The sequence below is a fragment of the Centruroides sculpturatus genome, unplaced genomic scaffold (genome assembly GCF_000671375.1).
Source record: "Centruroides sculpturatus isolate CEXI.00-Female unplaced genomic scaffold, Cexi_2.0 scaffold186, whole genome shotgun sequence".
NCBI lineage: Eukaryota > Metazoa > Arthropoda > Arachnida > Scorpiones > Buthidae > Centruroides > Centruroides sculpturatus.
This window is the reverse complement of record NW_019384354.1, coordinates 163,726-186,889: the sequence shown is the minus strand read 5'-3', so window position 1 is coordinate 186,889 and position 23,164 is coordinate 163,726. Positions and strand designations below refer to the sequence as shown.

General features: G+C 29.1%; 2 protein-coding genes across 2 annotated transcripts in view; one reads left to right on the top strand and one right to left on the bottom strand.

Moving 5' to 3' along the window:
* LOC111639315 (nucleoporin NDC1-like) overlaps nucleotides 1-10,395 on the top strand; it is a 31,753-nt gene extending 21,358 nt beyond the window's left edge. Inside the window, exons 9-14 of the mRNA XM_023385171.1 lie at nucleotides 1,793-1,900; nucleotides 3,255-3,316; nucleotides 6,526-6,598; nucleotides 9,280-9,380; nucleotides 9,617-9,735; nucleotides 10,229-10,395. Of these exons, the coding sequence (XP_023240939.1) occupies nucleotides 1,793-1,900; nucleotides 3,255-3,316; nucleotides 6,526-6,598; nucleotides 9,280-9,380; nucleotides 9,617-9,735; nucleotides 10,229-10,292 (527 nt within the window). The 3' untranslated portion in view covers nucleotides 10,293-10,395. The remainder of the gene's footprint in view (nucleotides 1-1,792; nucleotides 1,901-3,254; nucleotides 3,317-6,525; nucleotides 6,599-9,279; nucleotides 9,381-9,616; nucleotides 9,736-10,228) is intronic.
* Nucleotides 10,396-13,551: 3,156 nt separating this feature from the next.
* LOC111639105 (WD repeat domain phosphoinositide-interacting protein 3-like) overlaps nucleotides 13,552-23,164 on the bottom strand; it is a 42,187-nt gene continuing 32,574 nt past the window's right edge. The window contains exons 8-10 of the mRNA XM_023384888.1: nucleotides 21,796-21,897; nucleotides 19,757-19,878; nucleotides 13,552-16,321 (exon numbers count right to left, since the gene is read on the bottom strand). Of these exons, the coding sequence (XP_023240656.1) occupies nucleotides 16,212-16,321; nucleotides 19,757-19,878; nucleotides 21,796-21,897 (334 nt within the window). The 3' untranslated portion in view covers nucleotides 13,552-16,211. The remainder of the gene's footprint in view (nucleotides 16,322-19,756; nucleotides 19,879-21,795; nucleotides 21,898-23,164) is intronic.

Below are 23,164 nucleotides of genomic sequence, written 5' to 3'. Positions count from 1 at the left end.
ATACAGGTAGCCCTCGGTTTACACCGCAGTTCCGTTCCTACAAAAGCCAGTGCAAATTGAATCAGCGTAAAACGAACCCATATTTACAGTGAGGTATAGGGTTAGGTTCTACATAAGTGAAAAATAAGCAAATAATTTTGTTTATTAATACAATATAATACAAAATACATATAAATTTTTAATTTTTAAAATGTATTTTATCATAAAATAAAGTGAAATGTTTTTATTAAAAAATTTTAGTTTCGGATCTCTTACATTTTTCGGAAAAAGTATCCAAGTTTTAATTGTTTACATTTTTGTTTTCTTTCATTGAGAATTTCGGAATATGGTCGAATGGATGCGATGATGGTTCTTTTTACATTTGCACTTCGCTCCCAATCATTGTCTAACTCACAAAGTTCATCCGTCAAACTTTCCATAGTTGAAAGGATACATTATCCCGACGTAGAACTATGGACAAGCAGAGACGTTGATTGGTCGACCACCAGCCACCGTAGCGTATGTATAAGGTCAGTTTGAGAGGGAAAATTGAAGGTGGCTAAGGAGAGATAGATATTGTCTGGCTAATAAAAAAGTATCGTCTGGCCAACAAGAAGTAGATTTGTCTCACTAACGATAGTTTGTGATCGCTGGAAGTGCTATTGCATCATAAGGTGTTTTCCTGAACGAACTGATACGGAATACATTCATTGGCGCTATGGATTCGGACGCCATTTATTGCACTATTAAGTTTGATAACTTGACTCGTGGGTACCTAAACATTTAGTGTTTTAATATTAATTTAATGTAAATGTATACATACCCAATAATATTAAACAGAAAAACTAAATATATTCAATAAAAATCTTTGTTTTAACGAATGTACAATGTCGCGGCTCGGTAAATACATCAACACTGAAATGAAAATCTGTCTGGCATAGGGAAAATCAAGGAATTACACCACGAAACGGCAAATTGTGTAGCAGCGTAAATTGAGCCGGCGTAAACCAAGGGTTACCTGTACTTTAATCTTTTTTAGCATTTTAAAATGATTATTTTAATAATAATTTCATGTTAGTTTGAATTTAAATACAGTCAAATCTCAGTTTTCAAATTGCTCACTTTTCAAACAAATTGGTTCACAAATAGAATTTCAAACTCATAATTACACTGGCTGCCATATGATAACTTGGTTGCTGAACATTCTACTTGGCATATCCAGCCACAGATTAGCAAGAGACAGATAGTCAGCTCCCTATATTTTCTACATTAAAGAAAGTCGATGGCTTGACCAATTAACAACAGGACTACCGATTTAGGAGTTAGTGGCACTGAGACCATCTTGCATCATTAAACATCACAACACGAATCATCAATGCACATGCGAGACAGATACTACTACTATTTTTTGGTACATTTTGCAGTTGAATTTAAATCAATTAATTAATAAAAATGCATTAATTGACATTTCCATAATATAAATGACATCCAAGAATTTGTGTTTAAAGATGCTTAACTCAAATTAAATGGCAAAAATTTATTAATATAATAATATATAATATTAATATTTAATGTTTATTAATATGATATTATATTTACATTTGTAGGCATTGTTATGCATGAAATACAGCTAAGGTAAAAACAAAAAAAAAGGCTTTATTTGGGGGTCAGGAATTGACTAATTTGTTTTTTAGTTTTAGAAAAACTTTTAGGGACAAATTATGTTTGAAAACCAAGGTTTGACTGTAAATACATTTTTTACTTTTTTAACTAAAGTAAATAGATAATTTTATTTTTTGAAAAATTATTACAGGTGGCCATCCATATCATTGGGATGCAATATTTTCAGAATGCTCAAAACAAATAAATTCATTTCTAACAAAGCTAAAAGAAAATTATAATTCAAGCATATTTTCAACAGGTAAAAGTAAATATATTTGTAAAAATCAGATAAACTTTGAATTTATAATATTGAACATTTATTACATTTTGGATGTAAAAATATATCATTACATTCAAAAATAAACTTCCAAGGGAGTAAAAATTGTTTTGAAAAATCAAATATTCTTCAATTATTAGTAAGTTTTCATTTTTTCTTTTGTTTGAATAGATTCTACTCTACTCTTATTAAATGCTTTTAAATTTTTTTTTAATTAATGAGAAATTTTATTTGAGGGATTTGATCATGAATTTTAAAATATAATATAAGATTTTATATATATTTTTATTTTTTAATGTTGTTTTTGTGGCATGTAACAAGTTTTGCAAGTTTTGAGCATTGTTCATTGGCAATGTTGAAAAATATAATACAGGTAACCCCCGTATAACACGGCACTTCTATAGTACGGATTCGCTCTAACACGGTTCGAGAATTGGTACCATCCCCCGTATAACACGGTACTTTTATAGCACGGATTCACTCTGACACTGTTCGAGAATTGGGTAAAACCCTCGTACAACAGGAAATGTAATAAATTTTTACATACTTAACTAATAATAGTTCACGAAAATTATTATTTTTGTGAACTATTAGTACTTAAGTATGTAAATTTTCTCTTCTCGCCTTCTGTCGATACACGTGATCCTTCTCGAAACTTGTTTCAATGTTGCCAGATTGCGATGCTTCTGCTTCTGATGTTGCCGAATGTTTTTCCCTTATTCCATACTTGCTTTATTCTTCATAAGTGCTTAGCACCATATAAGGAAATTTATAAAGATCTTTTAACTAGAAGCAAGCAATCTAAAATTACATACATTTTGCAAAAGATAAAGCATGGATCTGAAGATAATGCAGAAAAATGCACAGAGGATAAGGATAACTTGCCAAAAAGAAAACGCTCTCGGTTAATTAATAGTGTTTTTAGTGATGACGAAGAAAACATTGTTTAATTTATATTAATATGTATCACTTTAAAAAATTTTAATGAAGATATGTATCTTAATTATGAAAATATACTAGCATGTTTTTTAATTTTTGGAACCTAACCCTCCTTTTCGTATTAGTTCTTTGTTTCGTATAACACGGATTCGCATAACACGACAATTTTTTGGAACGTAACTACCGTGTTATACGGGGGTTACTTGTACATACAAATATTATTATTATATATATAATAAACGTTGTATATAATACATTAAAACAAATTATATTCTGTATTTGTCAATTGAAATTTTTAAAATATGAACCTTAGATGACTACAAATACAGAATAAAAATGAGCAAATAAAATTAAATAAAAGTACTAAAATAGTATTTACTTTTTAAATGACATTTAGGTTATCATTCAGATGGTCCCTCATCTTTATCAACATCAACTTTTTGGATGAAATTTAAAATGGTAAGAATTAATGAATTTAATTTAATATTTTATTGTTAGAATGAATTTACTTATATATATTCTTGCATCCTATATATATAGGGTGCAAGAAAAGTTTGATCCTCTTAAGACAATCATTGTTACTAATGTGAATCAATTATTGATTACCTATTTGGATTAAAAATGGTATGCAATGGTGGAATAATGCTTATTACAGCTAATAATCAGTGTGAAGCCCATTCCTGTAAATGCACTGAAAAATTCTTGTTGAGAAACTTCCCACCAACTGGAAGTGTTAACTTGGGTCATCATCCAAGATATCTATTATTTTTGAATGGATGTAATTTCTTATTCTTGGCCATGATGACGCAGCATACTGTTCTGAAGCATTCTTCAGATACAACTCTGAGATTAGGTCTGCAATGTTGTTTAGCTAATTTTTTCAGAACCCTGGAAATTGCAGTATTTTCTGCAAAGTTTCTTTGGCAATATGAAACTTTCCCAATTATCTGACATAACAGCATAACTGTTGAAACACAGACATTTTCTATCACTGCAAGTAATCTTTAGAATAATTGTGTTTCTGTTAAACTTTTTGGGTGACTACCCACATTTTCCCTTCATCTTGTAAATTTTTTTCTTCAATTTGGAGGTCATTTTGGTAGGTCACTCACTCGATGCATCAATAATATCACTGTTTTTGTTTTGACACCATTTCTTAGAGTTGCATGCAGTATTATGTCATTGGCATACTTTTGATGGAAAATACAGTTTTCTGAAGACCTTGAATCTGCTATGGATATGATCTCAATCTTTTCCCTATACAACAAAAGCAGCAATCATATGTCAAATTTGTTAAAAATTGATAGCCAGCCATAAAATAGAAAAAAATTGCAGACACACACACACACACAAAAAATATTTATACTGCAGGATAAGACTAAAAACAAGTTGTACCAATACTGACAGAAATTAATAGGCAGACATTAAATGTTACCTATAACATTCCTTAATACTTACTCTTTCAAGAGATAATTATCATTTCAAGTGATGAAAAATAGTGCCAAAAGTAATGTGATTCTATAAAAGAAAGTATTTTTAGTCACTGGTTAATCACTAATCAATCAATTGCACTACTTGTCAATGAGTTGGTGTATTATATGCCTTTTTTATGCCATAGAAATATGGAAAGTAGAAATATAAAGGGAATGTTTTAATAGCAGTTCAAAATATGCCTAGGGAAGTCAAAAACTTTTCATGCACTCAGTATATATCTTGTTAAAAATATATATTATTAATTCTTATTAAATTACATAAAATAAAGTTAAATATTTTATTCTGTTGCTAATTAAAACAAAAAATAATAAGACTTGAAAACATGCAATAATTATTTATTTAATTGTTTAAATAATTGTTTGTAAATAAAGTTTGAATTATGACTGTATTCATAATTTAATATTTTCTACTTAAAAGCAACCATTTTTAAAAAAAATTTTAGTTTTTATGTCTGATAAAGATAAGAAGATACTAAAAACATTTTCATTGTACAGTTTCATTGTGATCGGTTAACAAATAGTTCAGACTTCGAACACATCAGATAACGAACACTTTCGCAAAAGATTTTTATGTTCGAACAATGGACATCTCACAGAACAAACACAAGAAGAAGCAACATAAAATAATGAATACCGATTGGTCTTCCCTTATCTTCAGGCAACAATTTGAAACTTTTTGGAACACAGGAGACGTCGACATCAATAGTATATATTGATTGGATAGTATTCCTCCAAACTTTGAAACTCTCCCTTGTAATTCCAGCCTTTTATTTTTCTGACAGAAAGAATTTTTCATAGTATTCATGAGACTGTCGGGTGGGCACTCATTAAGTTTTGCATCAGTTTTTATTTTTGAAAGGTGAGAATTTAATAGCAAAAGGTAGAGAGTGGGCAGATGTCTGATGTTGCTGGGCAGTATGCTTGAGTAGGTCTACAGTAGGCCACAGTTCAGTCTTATCTAAACAGTATAATCAAGAAGATTCAAGCAGCTAAAGGAGTAACAAAAATTACATCTGAGAAATAAAAAACATTGAAGAGCTCATAATGAAACCTGAAATGGATCTGATGACAGAAGAACACCAAGAAACTCTGCAAGATATGTTTTCTTCTGAAAAAGAGGATTAATGCTGATAACTGCTATTAAAGATCTCTTGAAGAAGTGGGAGGATGTCAGAATAACAGTCTTAGAATGGAATCCAAACCAGGTTGAGATTAATAGGCTTAGGGGTCTCTACAATTACGATGCTATTACTTCTGAAAAATCCTGACAAACAGAAAAAACATGACTGATAAAAATGCAAGACTGTGTATATATGTATTTTTATTATTACATATAAATAAATGTAGTAAGAAAGTATATATGTTTTTATTTTTGGGGATCTCCAAAACGAATTAATCAAATTCCCATAAAAACCTATGGTAAATTGATAATCGGTTAACAAACAATTCAGATAGCGAACAAAGTCTTGGAACAGATTATGTTCGTTAACCGATCACCCACTGTATACTTTCTTACTACATTTATTTATATGTAATAATAAAAATACATATATACACAGTCTTGCATTTTTATTAGTCATGTTTTTTCTGTTTGTGGGGGTTAAAGANTTAAGCTAACTAAGCTTGAACCAGATATAAAATCGCTGTGTAAAAAGCATCAAGTCCACAAATCACATTAAAGTAAATTTTTAAAATCTATTATTTTTTTATTTATTAAAAGTTCGTTTCTTTGTTTTGACAACAGTTGTAAGAAATCGCTTTAAAATTATCATTCATATTACTAAAAAGAACAAAAATAAATTTTATAACTAAAATTATGTATGGGGGGACATGATGATTTTAGAAATGTTAAAGTGGGGCATGGCCTAAAAAAGTTTGGGAAACACTGGTTTAAATGAAGCAAAGAAAATAGAGACTGCAACCTACAAGTATTCTAATCTAACACCCAAGGATTTGTCTTATTTTACTCATGATTAGACTGTTTTGTTTTTGCTAGTTGTAAGGAATAATTTATCTTGTAAGTGGAAAGAGTCAAATAATGCAGCTTATTGTATTGAAGTATTTATATTGAGTACTTGTAAATTGGGATTACATTATATCTGGAAATAGAAGATTAAGCTATGATTTTTTAAAAATATTATATTAAATTACTATTTTTTTTTTTATTAAATAAAGTATTTTATAATGGAATTGCCTGGATTGAAGTCAAGAAAGTTGTATAGCCATCAAGTAATCTTTTCAATAAAAGGTAATATGTTTATCTAAAAGTAATATTGCAATTATTTTTTACTTTTGAATTGTATTCATTTTTAAAATTGAATAATGAATTACTTTTTAAGAAATAATTTTAACTCTTACCTTTAGTTAAAATACTTCTATAATTACTTTTCAGAAAATAAATAGTATTTTTGATTTTATACAGGTATCCTTTGCTTAACATGATTTCGCTTAATGCGGGATTTGATTACCATATATAAAGATATAAAGTAATTGCAACAATCACTTTATATATGGGATAGAAATTTTAATTAACACAGTTTTAACAGCTGTTTTTGCTTAACATAGATATGTTTTTCTTGGCAAATAAGGTGTTAGTAAATTTACTATTTTTGTGCTGAGGGTGATTTCTAATATAGATATGTAGTTTAATTATGATAGTTGTAAAATTTAACACATTACTGCTAATGTGATATTGTATTCTTAGTTAGAAGCTTGTTTTAAAACTTTACTTCACATTTTATTGGCATAAAATCAAATTGAAATGTCTCAGATAAAATGCACATCAGGCATATTATGAGGGCAGGCTGAAAAGTAATGCACACATGCTTGTAGAGCACAAATGAAATGATTTTCAGAAGCATGCCAGGTGGCATATGGAAATAACATTCCCCCTCTATGCGCATGCGCAGTTTGAGGTTGTTGCGTTCATTCAGTATATTTTGAGAAGTGGAAATATGGAGACATGTTCTGGTGCTATGTCAACGCGAGTTAAACGGCGTGCTGTTATCAAATTTTTAACTGCTGAAAAAATTACGTTTAAAGGCTGTTTATGGTGACGATAGGTCTATTGTAAATTGATGGATAATAAAACTTTGTGGTTGCGAGCCTGGAAAAGCCATAATTGTTGATGAAACACGCAGCGGAAGTCTGATCACTGCCACAGACAATTACCGTTGCACCTTGTTACAATGTTTAATTCTTCTCAGTACATACAGACTCTAAAACACCTCTGACGTTGAGTTTGTCATGTTAGAGGCAGCCTGGTACCAATAATCTTGCAAAATGACAATGCTCGTCCACACACCTCATGCACAACTGGAGAGGCTCTGCGAAACTTGAAGTTTGAACTAATTCCACACCCTCCTTATTCCCCCGATCTTGTGCCTTGTGATTTTTATTTGTTTCCTCTACTTAAGAGAGACCTCAAGGGTAATCATTACACCTCAGACGATGAGGTGAAGGCAGCTGTCAAGTCCTGTATTCGAGAAAAGTTGTAAGAACTTTTCAGTGATGGAATGAAAAAACTTGTTACACTTTGGGAGAAATGTGTTAGTCATCATTAAGGCTATGTTGAAAAATAAATATATGATTTTGAAGCTTAAGAATTGTACTTTAATGTACTTTTTGCCCAATCTTGCTATTTGTTTTTGTTCATGTTCTACAAGCATGTGTGCATTACTTTTCAGCCTGCCCTCATATGTATGCTTTTTAAATTTCGTAAAGGATATAACATTATACAAACAGTGTTGTGGTGTGTTGGACATGTCAAATGTGGTTTGTAAATTTCGTTTGGGAAATTTTGAACTAAAGAATTGAAATTGTATGGGGCATCCAAAAGCCATTGACAAACAGAAATTTCAGAAAGAAATTGTTAAAACTTGATGAATAACAGCTCGTGAACTTGTAACAACTCTTAGCATGTCACAGACATGATGATTGTGTTCTGCATGCATTAAGTGAAGAAAAATAAACTGAATTCATTATACTTTTGTCTGACAATGGTAGTCAGCTCAAAAGTTTCATTTTATTTTTAAATTAATTACACATTTTTATCACAGAAAACTTTTCTTATGGATGACAAAATAAAAATATATGTTAATAACTGAAATTTTGTTGTAGCAGGTCACGATTGTTTGATCAAGTACCAACATACCACTATATTTGATTAATGTGATTTTGATATATGCGGTAGCATCAAGGGATTAGTTGTGTTAATCAAAGGATACCTGTATATAGAATTTCAATTCATTTTTTATATATGGGCATAATAATTCAGTGTTTGCTCCAAAAATTTTTTACTTACTGGCATTTAGTCTCTTAAACTGCCTTTTTTTTTTGTATCTGACTATTGGCATTAGTAAAGTTACTATCTAATTTTGAACTATTTGTGCAAGGAAACTATATAGTAGTAATAGTAAAAAGAAAAATTTAGAACTTCAGTATTTGATCATTTCAAATATTCAGGAGTGGAATTAAGCCAAAATGGAAAAGATAATTGAGCAATAGGAAATAGGGAAAAAACATGAAAAGGCAGTTTAAGAGGCTGAATGAAATCTGATAGAATGCCAAAATTTCAAAAAGAAAAAGGAATATATGTAACACTATACTGTAAAGTTTATTATGTATTATATGGAACCAGAAATGTAGGGAACATAAAAAACAGATGAAAGCCAGCTAAATGCAGTTGAAATGGATGCATTGACTATTGACTTAGTTTTAAGATTTGTGAATTAATTTGCCACTTTAATTACGTAGAGGCAAAACTTCAGTAGCTTATTTTTCTGATATTAAAAATTTTTTATTTTTATAATTTTCCTTACTTTTAATTACAGAACCAAACGTATAACAATAAAAACAAATTAATAAATTATGTTATGTGAATAAGTTAAAGATTTATGATTATTATTCAATGAGTTTTATCTGTTTCAGCTCTCTGTCATTTAGTTTCCTTTTCTTATAATGAAGATAAATACGGTGTAGTTCAAAGATCGTTATCAGAAATACTTTACCTGTTGTTTTCTCTTCATGAGGTAATTTATCATGGTTTTCATAAAATTGAATTAGCTTATCAAGATAATTAAAGCTAGTATTAATAATTAAATGATGTGTGTTAGGTGTTATCTCTTGATAAAGATGGCACCTATTCCTACCTATAGGCCAAATTACTTAACATTTAATTATTAATAGTAGTATTAATATAGCCCAATATAATCCAGCAATTGTTTTGCTCTAATAATGGGGTTTGTGGATATTTATATTTTCATAGACAATGGAAAAAGAGAAAATTCCTAAACAACATAAAGATATGTGTGAAATTGAACATTTTCGACAGTGCATAACAAATGGTATATATCATATCGTGTACACTTTCAAAGACCATCTACAGTAAGTTAACTTTTGTGTAATTTTTCTTAATTTTACAAAATATTAAGCTATGAATCATTAGAATCTTAATAGCATTCATCAATTGTTAGTTGTTTTAAGTAAATTTTTTACTTTTGAGTTTATCAAAAGTATCAATAGTCTATAGTATCAACACACTGTTTCCCATTGTACTATGAGAGTCTCAGGGCATGATGACTTTTTTTTTACAATAAGCTTTAAAAAACTCTAACATGAAGTGTTTAAAGTTGTATAACTAATATACAACTTTAAACACTTCATTTTAGAATTTTTTATAGCAATTTTATATAAAATAAAATTTTTGAGAAATTGTCATGCTAATTATATAAATTTCCATGTCTGATTAAAAAAAAAAAATGATGTGAAATGAATTAACGTGTAAATGAATAAATAAGTATACATTTGAATATAATTAGAAATATTTTTAAATGTGCAGATTCAAATATTTTATAATTAAATCATATTCTATTTTCAGTTCACTGCCATTGTCACCTGAAGATCATAAACGTGTGGATAAGTTTTTGAGCTTTATGGAATGATTATTTGAAATACAATTTAAATCTGTTCACAGCTTTGTTATGTAAAGTTATTTAAAATGTATCTAAATTGATATATTTTAACAATTTTTATATTTATATCAGAAGAAAGTGTTAAATTTATTTTTCTGATTTTATCTTAATGTTAAAAATAACAAATTTTTTTAAATGACTTTGTATAACAAATTTTACTAATATTATCAATCATATCTTGTATTTATTTGCTTTTTTTTATACAATATAATAAATTTTTTAAACTGTATAGCTCAAGTAAATGAAAAATCATTAAATAATAAAACTGTGTAAACTACTTTGATGAATATTACACCAAGGGGTCATAGAAAAGATTTATCTAAGTAGTAGTTTTGGTAATGCTATAAGCTAGCTGTGCCTGTTGTGTTGCAAAAAGCATTTAACACGTTAACCGTCATCCGACGCACTGGCAGTCGTACTGATTAGGGCCATACGGAGCCATACGACCACTGGCTATCGAACCACTTCATGAGGCCATACGACGGCCGGTGGTTGGATCCAACTTTATAGATGTGCGCAAGAGGCCACCACTAGGATGTAAAACAATGTCTTACAAAACCAGGATAATTTAAACTCGAGTGAAACTACATTGGTTATAGCGATGTTGGGCAGTTGGATGGCTCTGTACGGCCCTAATTAGTACAACTACTGGCACGTTGGATGGCAGTTAACATGTTAAACCTTAAACATTTATTTATTACAAACTTAAGAGCAACAATTGAAACTCCTCCCTGGCATTATAAAATTACTATTTGGTCACATTGTATTTCATAAATGCTGTGAAAACAGAGTAATCCTTTAGAATAGCAACAATGATGATTTTAATATAGTCATCAAAAAATTAAAAACCTTTCATAATTTATTGTCATTTTTTAATATTAAAAAATTAACAATAAATACATATTAGTTGTATATAAAAAAATAAACTAACTACATTTTTTGTACTTTTAAACAATTGAACCAAAATAAAACATTTGTAATTAAATATATAAGAATAGATAAAACACTATTTTTAAAAAAAATTTTTTTGTAATTAAAATATAAAATTGTTTCAAAGATTGATAACAATGATTTAAATGGTGTTTCAAATTATTGCAAAGAAATACATTTCATAATTCATGCTAAAAGAATAAGGCTTAAAGTATACACACTATTCCAATTTTCTTTTATAAGAATTGATATTTACAATTTGTAATTCATAGGAACAAATATTATGATGATACAGATGATAAATATTTGATTTATTATATTACACTGTTCATTATCACAGAAATTTTAAAATTATTGAAATATGAAAAAAGATAGGTACAGAAACATGGAAATTTTTTACTATGCTTAACATGTCTTGTCAAAGCACCAGGTATATTTATTAGCTGAAAATAACACAATAATTTGTTACTCTCTTCTAATAACTGAGAATGTTCACAAAATACTTTTGTAACCTCCAAATTATGATTTTTTCTAGCAAGAATAAACAGATTTTTGAAATACTTGGAAAATGATATTTTACCTTTCAATTAAGGTTTGATTAAAAAAGTAACACAGTAGAATTAGTAGTAATTTTAACTGCTTCGTGGAGAAAGTATTTTTTAGTCGTGCTGTCTTTTGTTTCATATGCTTTGCCAAAAGATATGTTGTCAAACAGTAGATTTTTTTTCATGAGATATCATTTGAAGGTAATAACTGACTGAAGTGCGAAAAGGACGTTAAGATTTAAAAGAAGACATTTTTATGATACTTCTACGCATTTAATTTTGTAATGTATGAATTTTGTTTTGGCATATTTTAATTAATATTTTTTTTCAATTGTAAAAGGAAAATATCAATTTAATGTCATCGGCATAAGCTACGATGCGAGATTTGAGATGGCAAAGAAGGTTATTAATGTATATTGAGGAAAAAAAGGCCACAAATGGTATTCAATGGATTATAAAAATGATTATTATACTGTATATTAAAGCATTAAAAATCTGGACTGATGATGCCAGACCATATTGATTTTCAAATTTGTAAATTCATATTCATTTTTTCGATGCTTTGCTGTTTTGTTCTTTTAATGCCCTTAGATAAGTGATTACTCTTCCACAGATAAAAAAACCCAAATATAAACATATAAAACTACATTATGACATTTATTGTGTAAAATAAATTGATAGATACTAACTAAAAAATATTGAATAATCTTTTATTAACATGTGCATGATGATTGAAAACAGATGGTCCAATAAACAATACTGTACTTGCATTGTAAATGTTTTTAAAAATGTTTTAAAGTTTAGACAAATAAAGCCACTCCATTAACACAAAAATGTTCTCTAATAGGACATATAATATAAAAACAAATAAGTACAGTACAGTAAAAAAGTAAGGCCATGTGTATCTATAAAATCTGGTCTCTAATCACTTCTTGCCTTGTCCTTTCAAAATGAGGATGTGATGCACACTGTTTGTTCATATATATTTTTTGATACCTTTTTAATGTGCAATTACTTCTCACATGTTTGTACAATAAAATCTGTTCATTATGATTTTGTATAGTTATTGTACATATGGGGCCATTAGGCCAAATCCACCTCAACCTAAAAAGGCCCATCGTATACTCTTCAGAAATTACTTCAGAAGTCAGACATTTTACCAGGACTCAACAAAATCACATTCCACTGAATGTGATTTTGTAAGAATGTTTTGACTGTATATTAGAAAATAACCAGTAGGTTTCACCAAATAACATACATTATAAAGAGCCCTGGATAGTGATGCACAGTAAGATTAAAGATAGGCCCTTATAAATCTTCCTTAGAATAGTGCTCCCTTATGCAAACTGCTGCTCTAAAAATGCCTCGAACATGTTACTCATTTAACAGACTGCTCTACTATCTGGTACTCTGTTAACAGGAGTCTTGTTAATGTAAAACATAGAGGAGAAAATTAGAACATGGGAAAGTGCTCTCTTATCCAATGCTCTAAGCGGGCTTGACTATATTAGCATCAGTATCCAGTAAAATTTTAGCTAATGGAGTGGCTACAGGTAATAGCAAGGCTGAGGCTGAAATTTTAAATGCGAAAACGTGTAAGTCGTGTTACAGGCAGCACTGCTTTCCTGTAAGCCTAGAAGTTTGAAATTGGCATTTGGAATGTCAAGCATGATTCCTCTGACTATCCAAACACCATTGTCAAACTTCTAGGCTTACAGGAAAGCAGCACTGAACGTCTGACGTACACATTTTCGCATTTAAAACTTTGGCCTCAACCTCGCTAATAAATTAAGATCATCACGGATGACCATCTTGGTGAGGTCAGATTTATTAAAGGTACCATCCATAAATGATGTCATACTAAAATTCCACATTTCTAATTAGCCCTTTTCCTCCCATGTCATTCATTGTCACATTATGAGAAAGAACCCTCCCTGACAAGTGATGTCACATTAGTTGTCATCATTGATACAACATTAGGGTCTCCATAAGTGTTCACACTTCATGGAGAGAGAGAATAATTCAGAATGATGCATTGTGACAAAGGGGAGGGGAATGATCCTTGTGACCACATTCATCATTAATCAGTATCATACACTGGGGTCAATCTGTACAAACATTGGAGGGATGGGCCAACATCAACTAAGAAACATTTCTCATTTTCAGGTTTTGAGTGAATATACTGTACAACATAACATTGTATTTTATACCAAACATGACAAATAAATATACTGGGAGGGGGACAGTTTGGTACAAAAATATTGGGCAAATATCTCCTCCCCCCAATGGTATCATACATGCTTTAATGCAATATGTCACATTTTATATATATTTTTAAAGAATATATTTTAACATCTTAAGTTCTTGAGTTGTCTATGTGTGTGTATGTGTATATACATATACATCATGCCATGGTAAAGCAATAGCTAACTGAGTGTCAATGGGGAGAGCTGTGGGTGCTTAAAGTCATTCCCAGTTAGCACTGTGACCAACCTGTATGATTATATCTAAATTAATAGCTATGGAAGCAAAGATTGGACTGAGATCCAGGCAGCATAACTGACAATGTGTCTGCACGGTAAGCAGAAGTTGAGGATTTGAGTCCCAATCCAGGCAAACTCTTTTCCTCCAGAAATTCTAAATTAAAATCATCACAAGATGGTGGCTTAACTGCCTACCTCTAGACAAGTTACTTTGTATTTAATTATTAACTTAGCACAATAATTCAGCAGATAAAAATTTTGTTTATGCACTTAAATTTATATAAGAACACTAAAAGATAGCAAAAAGTAAATGTACAGTTATAGATACTTTGTTGTTTCTGAAACTGCTGTGGCTATGGCATGATGTATTCCTGGCTAAGGAACTGCTATGACTATCAACAGCAGTTTCATAGCCAGAAATAAGTCATTGTGGGGACTAGAGGAGCAAACTGAAAAAATTGTGACTGGTATTTTTTTCAGCCAGCACTAGGCCTATTAGCTACTGTATAGTTTACTTGCAAAAACATGTAACAGTAGCCTAAGTTTATGTGATGAATGCAAAAGTACATACATATACTGCATATGGGCACTACTGACTAAGCTGAAAGAACTTAGCCCCCTCATAGCTGCCATATCAAAAGTCTCAGCCAGAGTAAAGTGATAGTCATAGGAATTGTACAGTGTAAAATATATCTTATCACATTCTATTTGTATGTTTTTATACAAATGACTCATCAGTTCATGTTTTCAGATACAAGTCTGCAGTCAAATAAATTGTGAGGTAAGAACCAGAGGGTTCCATCTTCACCAATGGTACCTTATCCATGAATGCTAATGATGTTGTCCAAGGAAATCTCACAAGTTATGAACAGTACCGCTTTTATTGTTCAACATGAGAACAAACACATAGGAGCAAAAATGCATACACCTTACTTAAGTCATCTCAAGGAAAGAGTTTGAGAGTTATGTGCCATGACATCACAAAAGTTCACCAATCCAAGGGCAAATTGTTAATAATACTGTATATATTTTAATTTCTGCTGTAATATTCAATTATATAATTATAATAAAGAAAAATTTAATGGGGACTTTGGCTTTTGTCTAGACCAGTGAAAATACAAATGCCAATTAAATATTTGCAAACTGAATATCATCATTGTAATTTATGGAATTTAGAATTTATTTTAATATTTATTCTTTGCTATTTATATCTATACATAAAAGATAAAGATATGACATACTTCTCTCAAATCATTTTTACACAAATGTAGGAAAACACCATTTATTTCAATGAAATTATTTACATCGACACTGGAACAGAATTATGTATTTATGTATTAATTCCATCCTGTAATACCACAATGATTTAATCACTGTAATAAAAAATTTCCTGGTATTATTTAAAAAATAATACCAATGTATTAAATCTATTTCTGAAGTAACATTTTGAGCATGCTGAACCTTTCTCTATTTATGAAGATACTTTTTTTCTGAGATAATACAAATATGATTTAAGATATTCTAAAAGACATGTTTCTGATTCTTGTCAAGAATTACAAAAGCAATTAATGTTTTCTTTTTCTTTTTTTTATACAAAGATATGTACATTAAATCAATGATCAAAAATAAAGAATATTGATTAGAAAACAAACTCTTAACAAGAATGAATCTTATATTCTAAATGAAACTACTTTTGGACTTGGTTCAATGAAAAAAATAGGAAAAGGAAAAATTGATTTTTGTCATATGTTTAAAAAAAGGCAAAATTTTCAAATTATATAAAGTATTGTAACAACTAAATATTGTAAATTCAGTATAAATTGCAAATATATGCAAGCACAGTTCATGAATGGCTGACTGATCACAGAAATTCAATCCTTTTCATATGTAGTTGAATTTGTAACAATTATCAAATTCTGTTATTCATGTAATTAAACTTTATCATCTGTCATTTCCAAAAATTGGGCATAAACATCACGATTGCATTCACCTTTTGCAGCATTGAACACAAACTTGTAGTAGCTTCCATCTGCACAAATTGCTAAAAAAAAAAAAAAAAGATTTTAAACATATATTCACATAATAAAGCAGTATCTGGCTATTAATAAAACAATCATTATTCAAAGTATAGGCCTTAATCTTATAAAAGTATAAGTCTTTATCTTGATAAAAATAAATTGTGACCAAGAGATATCAATGTGTTTGGATCTAGAAAACATCCAAATTCATATCTTTCATTATACTACTAAATAGCAACTGCAGAATAAAGTTAAGACTCATCAGAAAACAGGATGTATTCCCAGAATCTTAGATTATTAAATGAGGTTTGGTATACATCACTGAAGGACATCATATCAGGTAAATTTCCCACTTGAAGCAAATTTTTTTTCATCAGGATCTTTCATTATTGATTTTCATATGACATGTTTCCATATACATTTCTGGTTACTTAATTTTCATCATCATTATTAATATATATTTATAATATAATCTAACATTTTAAATTGAAAGTGACTAATATATGAATAATTTCTAAATATAATATGATTATAATTTAAAATCTCAGATTAATGATGATAAATCTATGATAAAAAATAGCTAGTAGCAGTATTTTTTAACCTTTTTTTACAATAAGTAGTAACTGAAAAAAACTTTAAAGTTGATTTTTTCAGCTTTTTACAAAAGCTTCAGAAACATTATTTATAGCAAATTACACATTTATAATTTCTACACAGATATTTTAGATTAAAAACACAAAAATATCTATACTTATACTAAACAAATTTATTAAAATGACATGAGAAACAACAAACTAAGTTTTAAATATAACACCAATCAGTTTTACTACTACAATGAGAAATAACTTTCCTTTTATCTTAAAACTTGTTTATAGGAAAATTTATTGACCTAAATTTTACTGTAATTCCTTATTAATTAATTTAGCCAGTGCATTGATTTCATTATTTAGTCTTCAAATAGAATGGTTTTTTAATCAATGTAATGAAAGTAAATTATCTTACAATAAAAACTATTATGAATTACTGATTAAACATTCACAACAATTTTCTATTATTAATTATTTTGGAATGATCATCTTCAATTACAGTATTATCTCATCATATCTTCATAATTTTTCATGCAAATATAAAACAAAAATCATTAAAATTATGAAAAAATTTAAGAGAATGCTAAAGCTAAAGATTGGTGCACTGAAATAATTACAATTAAATAAAATTTTAAAATAATTTTAATTGCATTGTTAAAACTCCTTAAAATTCTATATTTAACTTACTTGGAACCAAACTCATATACTGTATTTCTGTTTTTGAAATGACTTAACTAAAGGCTGGTTCTCACTATTATGGAACCTGTAGCAGTAAGTGGCAAATCTGTGATATAGTTGCCATTAGGGATTGCATTACCAGTAACAAGGTAAAAAAAATAGATGTAATAATTTTTTGAAGCCAAAGCCAAATATTTATTTATATGTCCTTTCATCTATGTATTTTAATACATTAAAGACAGAAGTGTTAAAAATTATTTAAATCATAAAAGTATCTCATGCCATTATCTTTTAAATTATTACTTTACAGTTCTTTACTTTAAAGTATCATATTACAATACTATGCTGAACACTTTGGCAATTTATATCTTAAACCATAATGCTTAGACTGCAAAAGCTAGTAATTTTAGTTGCATAACATTTTAGTTCACAAAGTGGAATACATTTCTTTTAATGTAAGTGCTCATACTAACAGTTTTTTAATATTAGCAGCTAATTATGGCATATTCTATTTTTCAAGCAGCAAAACTTTTCAAAATAGAAAAAAATTCAATTGATAATAAAGCACTAAAGATTGTTTAGCTCCCAACTCATTGGTGAGTTGGCAACTAAACCATCACCAGTGCACTACTTTTTGCATTTGGATTTGAAATTTAAAAATTACCAGTAAACTAACATCATTTTGAAAATTTACCATTTTACCAATAATAAGAGAGGTGGTAAATTTGCAAACCCTAGTTGCTATCATGACATTAGACTATTCAGAACTGTTATCGTGATGATAACTGGAAAAAGTAAATATTGACCATTGTGAAAACATCATTTATACTGACATCATCAAATACCAAATTCAACATGAATGCCTTTTGATAAAGCATTCTGAAATAAATTTTTCAACTTTAAACTGCTAATCAAATTGTAAGAAGTTTAGTTTGTTATTTGGAGAGGAAAAAAAATCATTTCTCTTATAAATCTAAAAAACATAAAAATAAATAATCACAACAGCAATGAAGTATCTACAGATTTGTGAGAGTCGAACTTATTGGAATAAATTGTTAAATATTTTTTTTGTAAGAGGAACAGTTTAGAGAAATAAACAACAAACCGATATTTAAAAAGAACATTAAATTGTTTTCCCACGAACTTAATTCCTGGTTGAAGATGATACATCCAATGTGTCACCCGGAATCTACGAAAAGACGAAAGAAAACAACTATTGGTCAGTGGTGAAAAAACAGTCCTAATAAAGCAGTGGAAAAAACCCAACAATACCCCCTTTATAAAAAGAGGGGTCGATGCGTAAGAATCAGTCTCCGGAGTTTGGTGTGAACTGTGGATTTATGTGAACAGATTAGCTGCTACCCGGAACTATTCTAATCGCCGCTGTTCAGGAGAATCACCACCTAAAGAAGTATCAATGTTCGAAAGAACTTTGTGCCACATAGAGACTCGAGGACTAAATGACTATTCGACAACTTATATCAAGGTATTTATCCTCGCGCGAAATACATGTGAGCTCTCTCTCATTAATACAGGTTATCAGGAAGGAAGTAGCTATGTTAACTGAATCGAATATGATTGTATATAGCTTAAATAGAACAATAAACAGGTATTATGTATATAAAGCAAATCTATAGAGTATAATTCCTCTGATTCTCTCCTTCCACCTCCATCCCGGAACCAAAAGTCCACACATGCAACCGTTTGCGTAAGGAAAATTAACGGCCAATCTGGTTTCTGTGTCTGTCCTTAAGACACAGTGGTGTCATCCTGACAGGGCGCCAAAGAGGTGCCGACCCTGCGGTCACAGATTGGTCTCACATTACACTTTGAAATAGAGACTTTAGCTTGCTAAATAGCATTATAAAATATTAGAGACTGTAGTTTAATCTTAAGTAGCCAAGTTCCCATGTGTAGCCAAGGATTTCTAGCTGAACTAAGAATAATTCGAGTCTGGCAGACTCAAATTTAGAAGGGTAATTCAAGCCTTCTTGACTCTCATTAGACATTAGCATCATCCCACTCTTGTAAGAGTTTGGCTATAATTATAACAGACAGAGGAACAGTCCCTCTCTCAATATGAAAATAATTCTGTCTGGCACACCCACAGTTATAAGTCTAGAAAACTATCAAGCAGAATCAGTTCTATGTTTGCTATTCACTGTTAATGTAATTTCATCAATAAATACTTACCAATTACTGAATTTGAGTCAGTCCCAAAAGCACAAATGCAATAAGCTCCACCAGGCACTTGGAAGCGAGAAAAACTCCATTTGGAACTAAAATATTTTGGCAGAAATGATGCAGATGCCAAACTAAATAAAATAATAAAACCAAAATTATTATTTATTAATGTTTGATCTATTAATTGTATATATTCAATTTTATATTACCTTGTGAAAGATAATTAATCTTTCAGAAGAAAATTATTCAATACTTCAATAATTCCTATAAATCTTATTGTTTTGTTTTTTTATTTAAAACTTCTTAATGAATTATTTACAAAATAGGGACAATTTTATACACTATTAAAAAATGTAAAATCTATATATAATGAGTAATTATGTATTGTGACATGGTCACAATGCCAGGCTGCAATTTTAATCATATTTTTAATTTATTTTGTTTAAAATATATGCTCTCCACCTCAAATTAGTAGTGGCTTGCCTCTGTATATCATACTTTTCTTTTAACAATAGAGTTGTGCCAGTCATCTAACACCTTTCTGGAAAAAATTTTTGAATTGAAATAACATGACTTCCAGTTTGCATTGGAAGTTCTTATATAGCTAAATGAGGCCTCCTGCACCTAAGGTTTCCATATCTGGACTCATCTTTCATCTATCTAATTCTGTTCTTGAGATTAAGGAAGGACAGACAAACAACAGTGGAAATTTATAGGTCTACAATTTTTTCAAATTGTAGCCCAAAAAGCCTTGATCTTAAATAACAAAACTTAAATATTCAAATTAATTACAGTACAAAAATACATTTTGTGAAAACATTAAATTTTTGCTTGCTTAGTTAATATGAATACAGCTCTAACAATGAAAGTTTGAAAAAATTCTTCTCATTGTAATATAAAATTTATTGTACATGCATACATGTTTGTGTATGAACAAAATTAAGTCAAATATATAATTCCATTATGATAATTAGAATCTTTTTTCCTCTGAAGATATCCTAATCTTTCAAAGTTTACAAAAATCATTTTTAATTTTTAGATTTGATATCTAGTTTATCTGAAAAGTTTCAACAGCAAGATAATTTATATGATATCATCTTTCCTTTTTAAAAGGGAAGGACATTTTAAATTTAGACAGTATCTGAAAATGAGTCCTCTTTTGATTAGTCAAATGGGAGAGGTTTTAATTTTAGATTAATTCATACTAAAAAAGTAATCAATCAGTATCAGTAAAATTTGTAAGCTGACAGTCAAAAACACTGTGTTATCGTTCATCCAAGAGATTACAATGCTCTGTGATTAAACTAATAGACCAATTTACATTAACAAAAAGAAAACATTTCTACAATTACTCAAATAAAAAAGATCAGATCAAGACTACATCAGATAATGTCAAGATACAGGATTAATTCTCGATGTAGAAATGCTACAACATAAAAAGATTACTTATATTGTTAATCATATGAAGAAGTTAAACACACAACCCTTAATTTAGACAGAAGATTTGTTCTACAAAAGTTTAATATAAATCAAAATTTGTGCAAATCAAGACTAACATTTAAACAGGAGACAGATATAAACTCACAAAACTGGAACACCAGTCAATAACTTACACAAAAATCTCAGTACCTACTCCAGCACTCAATTTACTAATCACATAAATGTTTTCAGCCCAGTTTAGGGACCTTCAATTGGGAAATACAGCCATTCCATTGAACCCAACATATCCAGAATAACTTGAAAGTAAAAAGTGTTCTGTAGGAACATTCCATTGGAGTGATGTAAATATTTAAATTAAATAGCTCTTTACAAATTTTCAAACATGAAATTAAAAAGTAATCTACAAGAATGATGTAAATATAAATTTATATCACTAATAATTTTTAGTGTAAATTGAGAATTAAGTGCAATCATAAAAAGAACACAAACAGGCATGCATGCACACTTAGAGATATGAATATTTTATACTTGTTCTTAGAAATATAAATAATGTTTATAAAGAATAATTATTGTTTAAAATGTAAGAAAATGTAGTAAGTAAAACAAACCTTGATTGTTTATTCTTTTTTGGATCTTCAACTGCAAAAATGTGTACTGTTCCATGATCACTTGATACACACAAAAGTGAAGAATTAAAATTGAAATTAATACTGTAAGTAGAAAGTACACATTAATATGATCTATTGTTACCCTAGTTTTAAACCCATCAAAAATGATGGGAAATATATAACATATTTCAAATCTATTTAATGATATAATTTAATGTAATATTTCATATCATTAAACTAAAAAATATTACAATATTTTTTATAGAAATTATCATCATAAAAGACCAAACCAATTTTTTGTGACAAAACAAAAAATAATGAGAGTATCTCAGTAATAAGTGAACTAAATTCATTAATGCAAACCACACTTATCGTTACTTAGTTTGGAAATAATTTTCTCATGAAACATATCTACTTCTAAAATACTGAACTCAAATATTTCTAGAATACTGTTAAAAATATTCATATTCTTCAAATTATATATTATAAACAATATTTTAAATTTGCTTTTCAAATTCAGAAAAGTTGTATGAGTATTAATTGATATGATGAATAATCTTTCATTCCAAATGTTCTTTTTCACTCAGTTATATCACACGTCTAAATAGATTGGATAATTCACTATTGTGATATTATTACACTAGTTCATATAATCTAGTAGTTTCAGTTCTTGTTTAAAGAATTATTAAAACACTATAATGATAATACAGTAGAGCATCGATTATCCGACTCAATTGGGGATTCAGGCTGGTCAGATAACTGAAAAATCGGATAACCGAAAAGAAGGAAAAAATACATTATTACTATAGTATATTAGGATATTAGTATATCCCATGTAATTAGTTAATTAGTATATCACTATTAACCAACTTCGCGTTGAATTTTCATTTATGTTAAACCTAACAAATTTTTTTTTTAAATAATAATCGTCGCTATTGTATCGTTAAAAATTATTTTTAAATTATTTTATTGCTCACAAAACAAACCACCACTCATAATTAGAAAATTAAGTCTTGTTTAAATATTGCCCTCCCTTCAATGGTCGAGCTGTTGATGCCAGCTAAAACACGCAAAAATTTAACAAAAATAATATTAAAATAGCCAAGATATAGCCAAATATTGTAATGCCACATCACTAGCGGACATTTGAAATTTGCCGACTAGAACAGTCGGTTAACCAATGTGACGGTTAATCGGGAGTCGGATAATCAATGCTCTACTGTATATACTAACATTTTATCAATTGTCTGAGAATTGTCTTCTATAGTTGAAGTTAGACTGAAAATTTCAATCATTCTCTATATTACTATTCTTTCTAAAAATATTTTTACTGTTTGAAAACCTGTGCTTATTAAATCAAGATCATGTC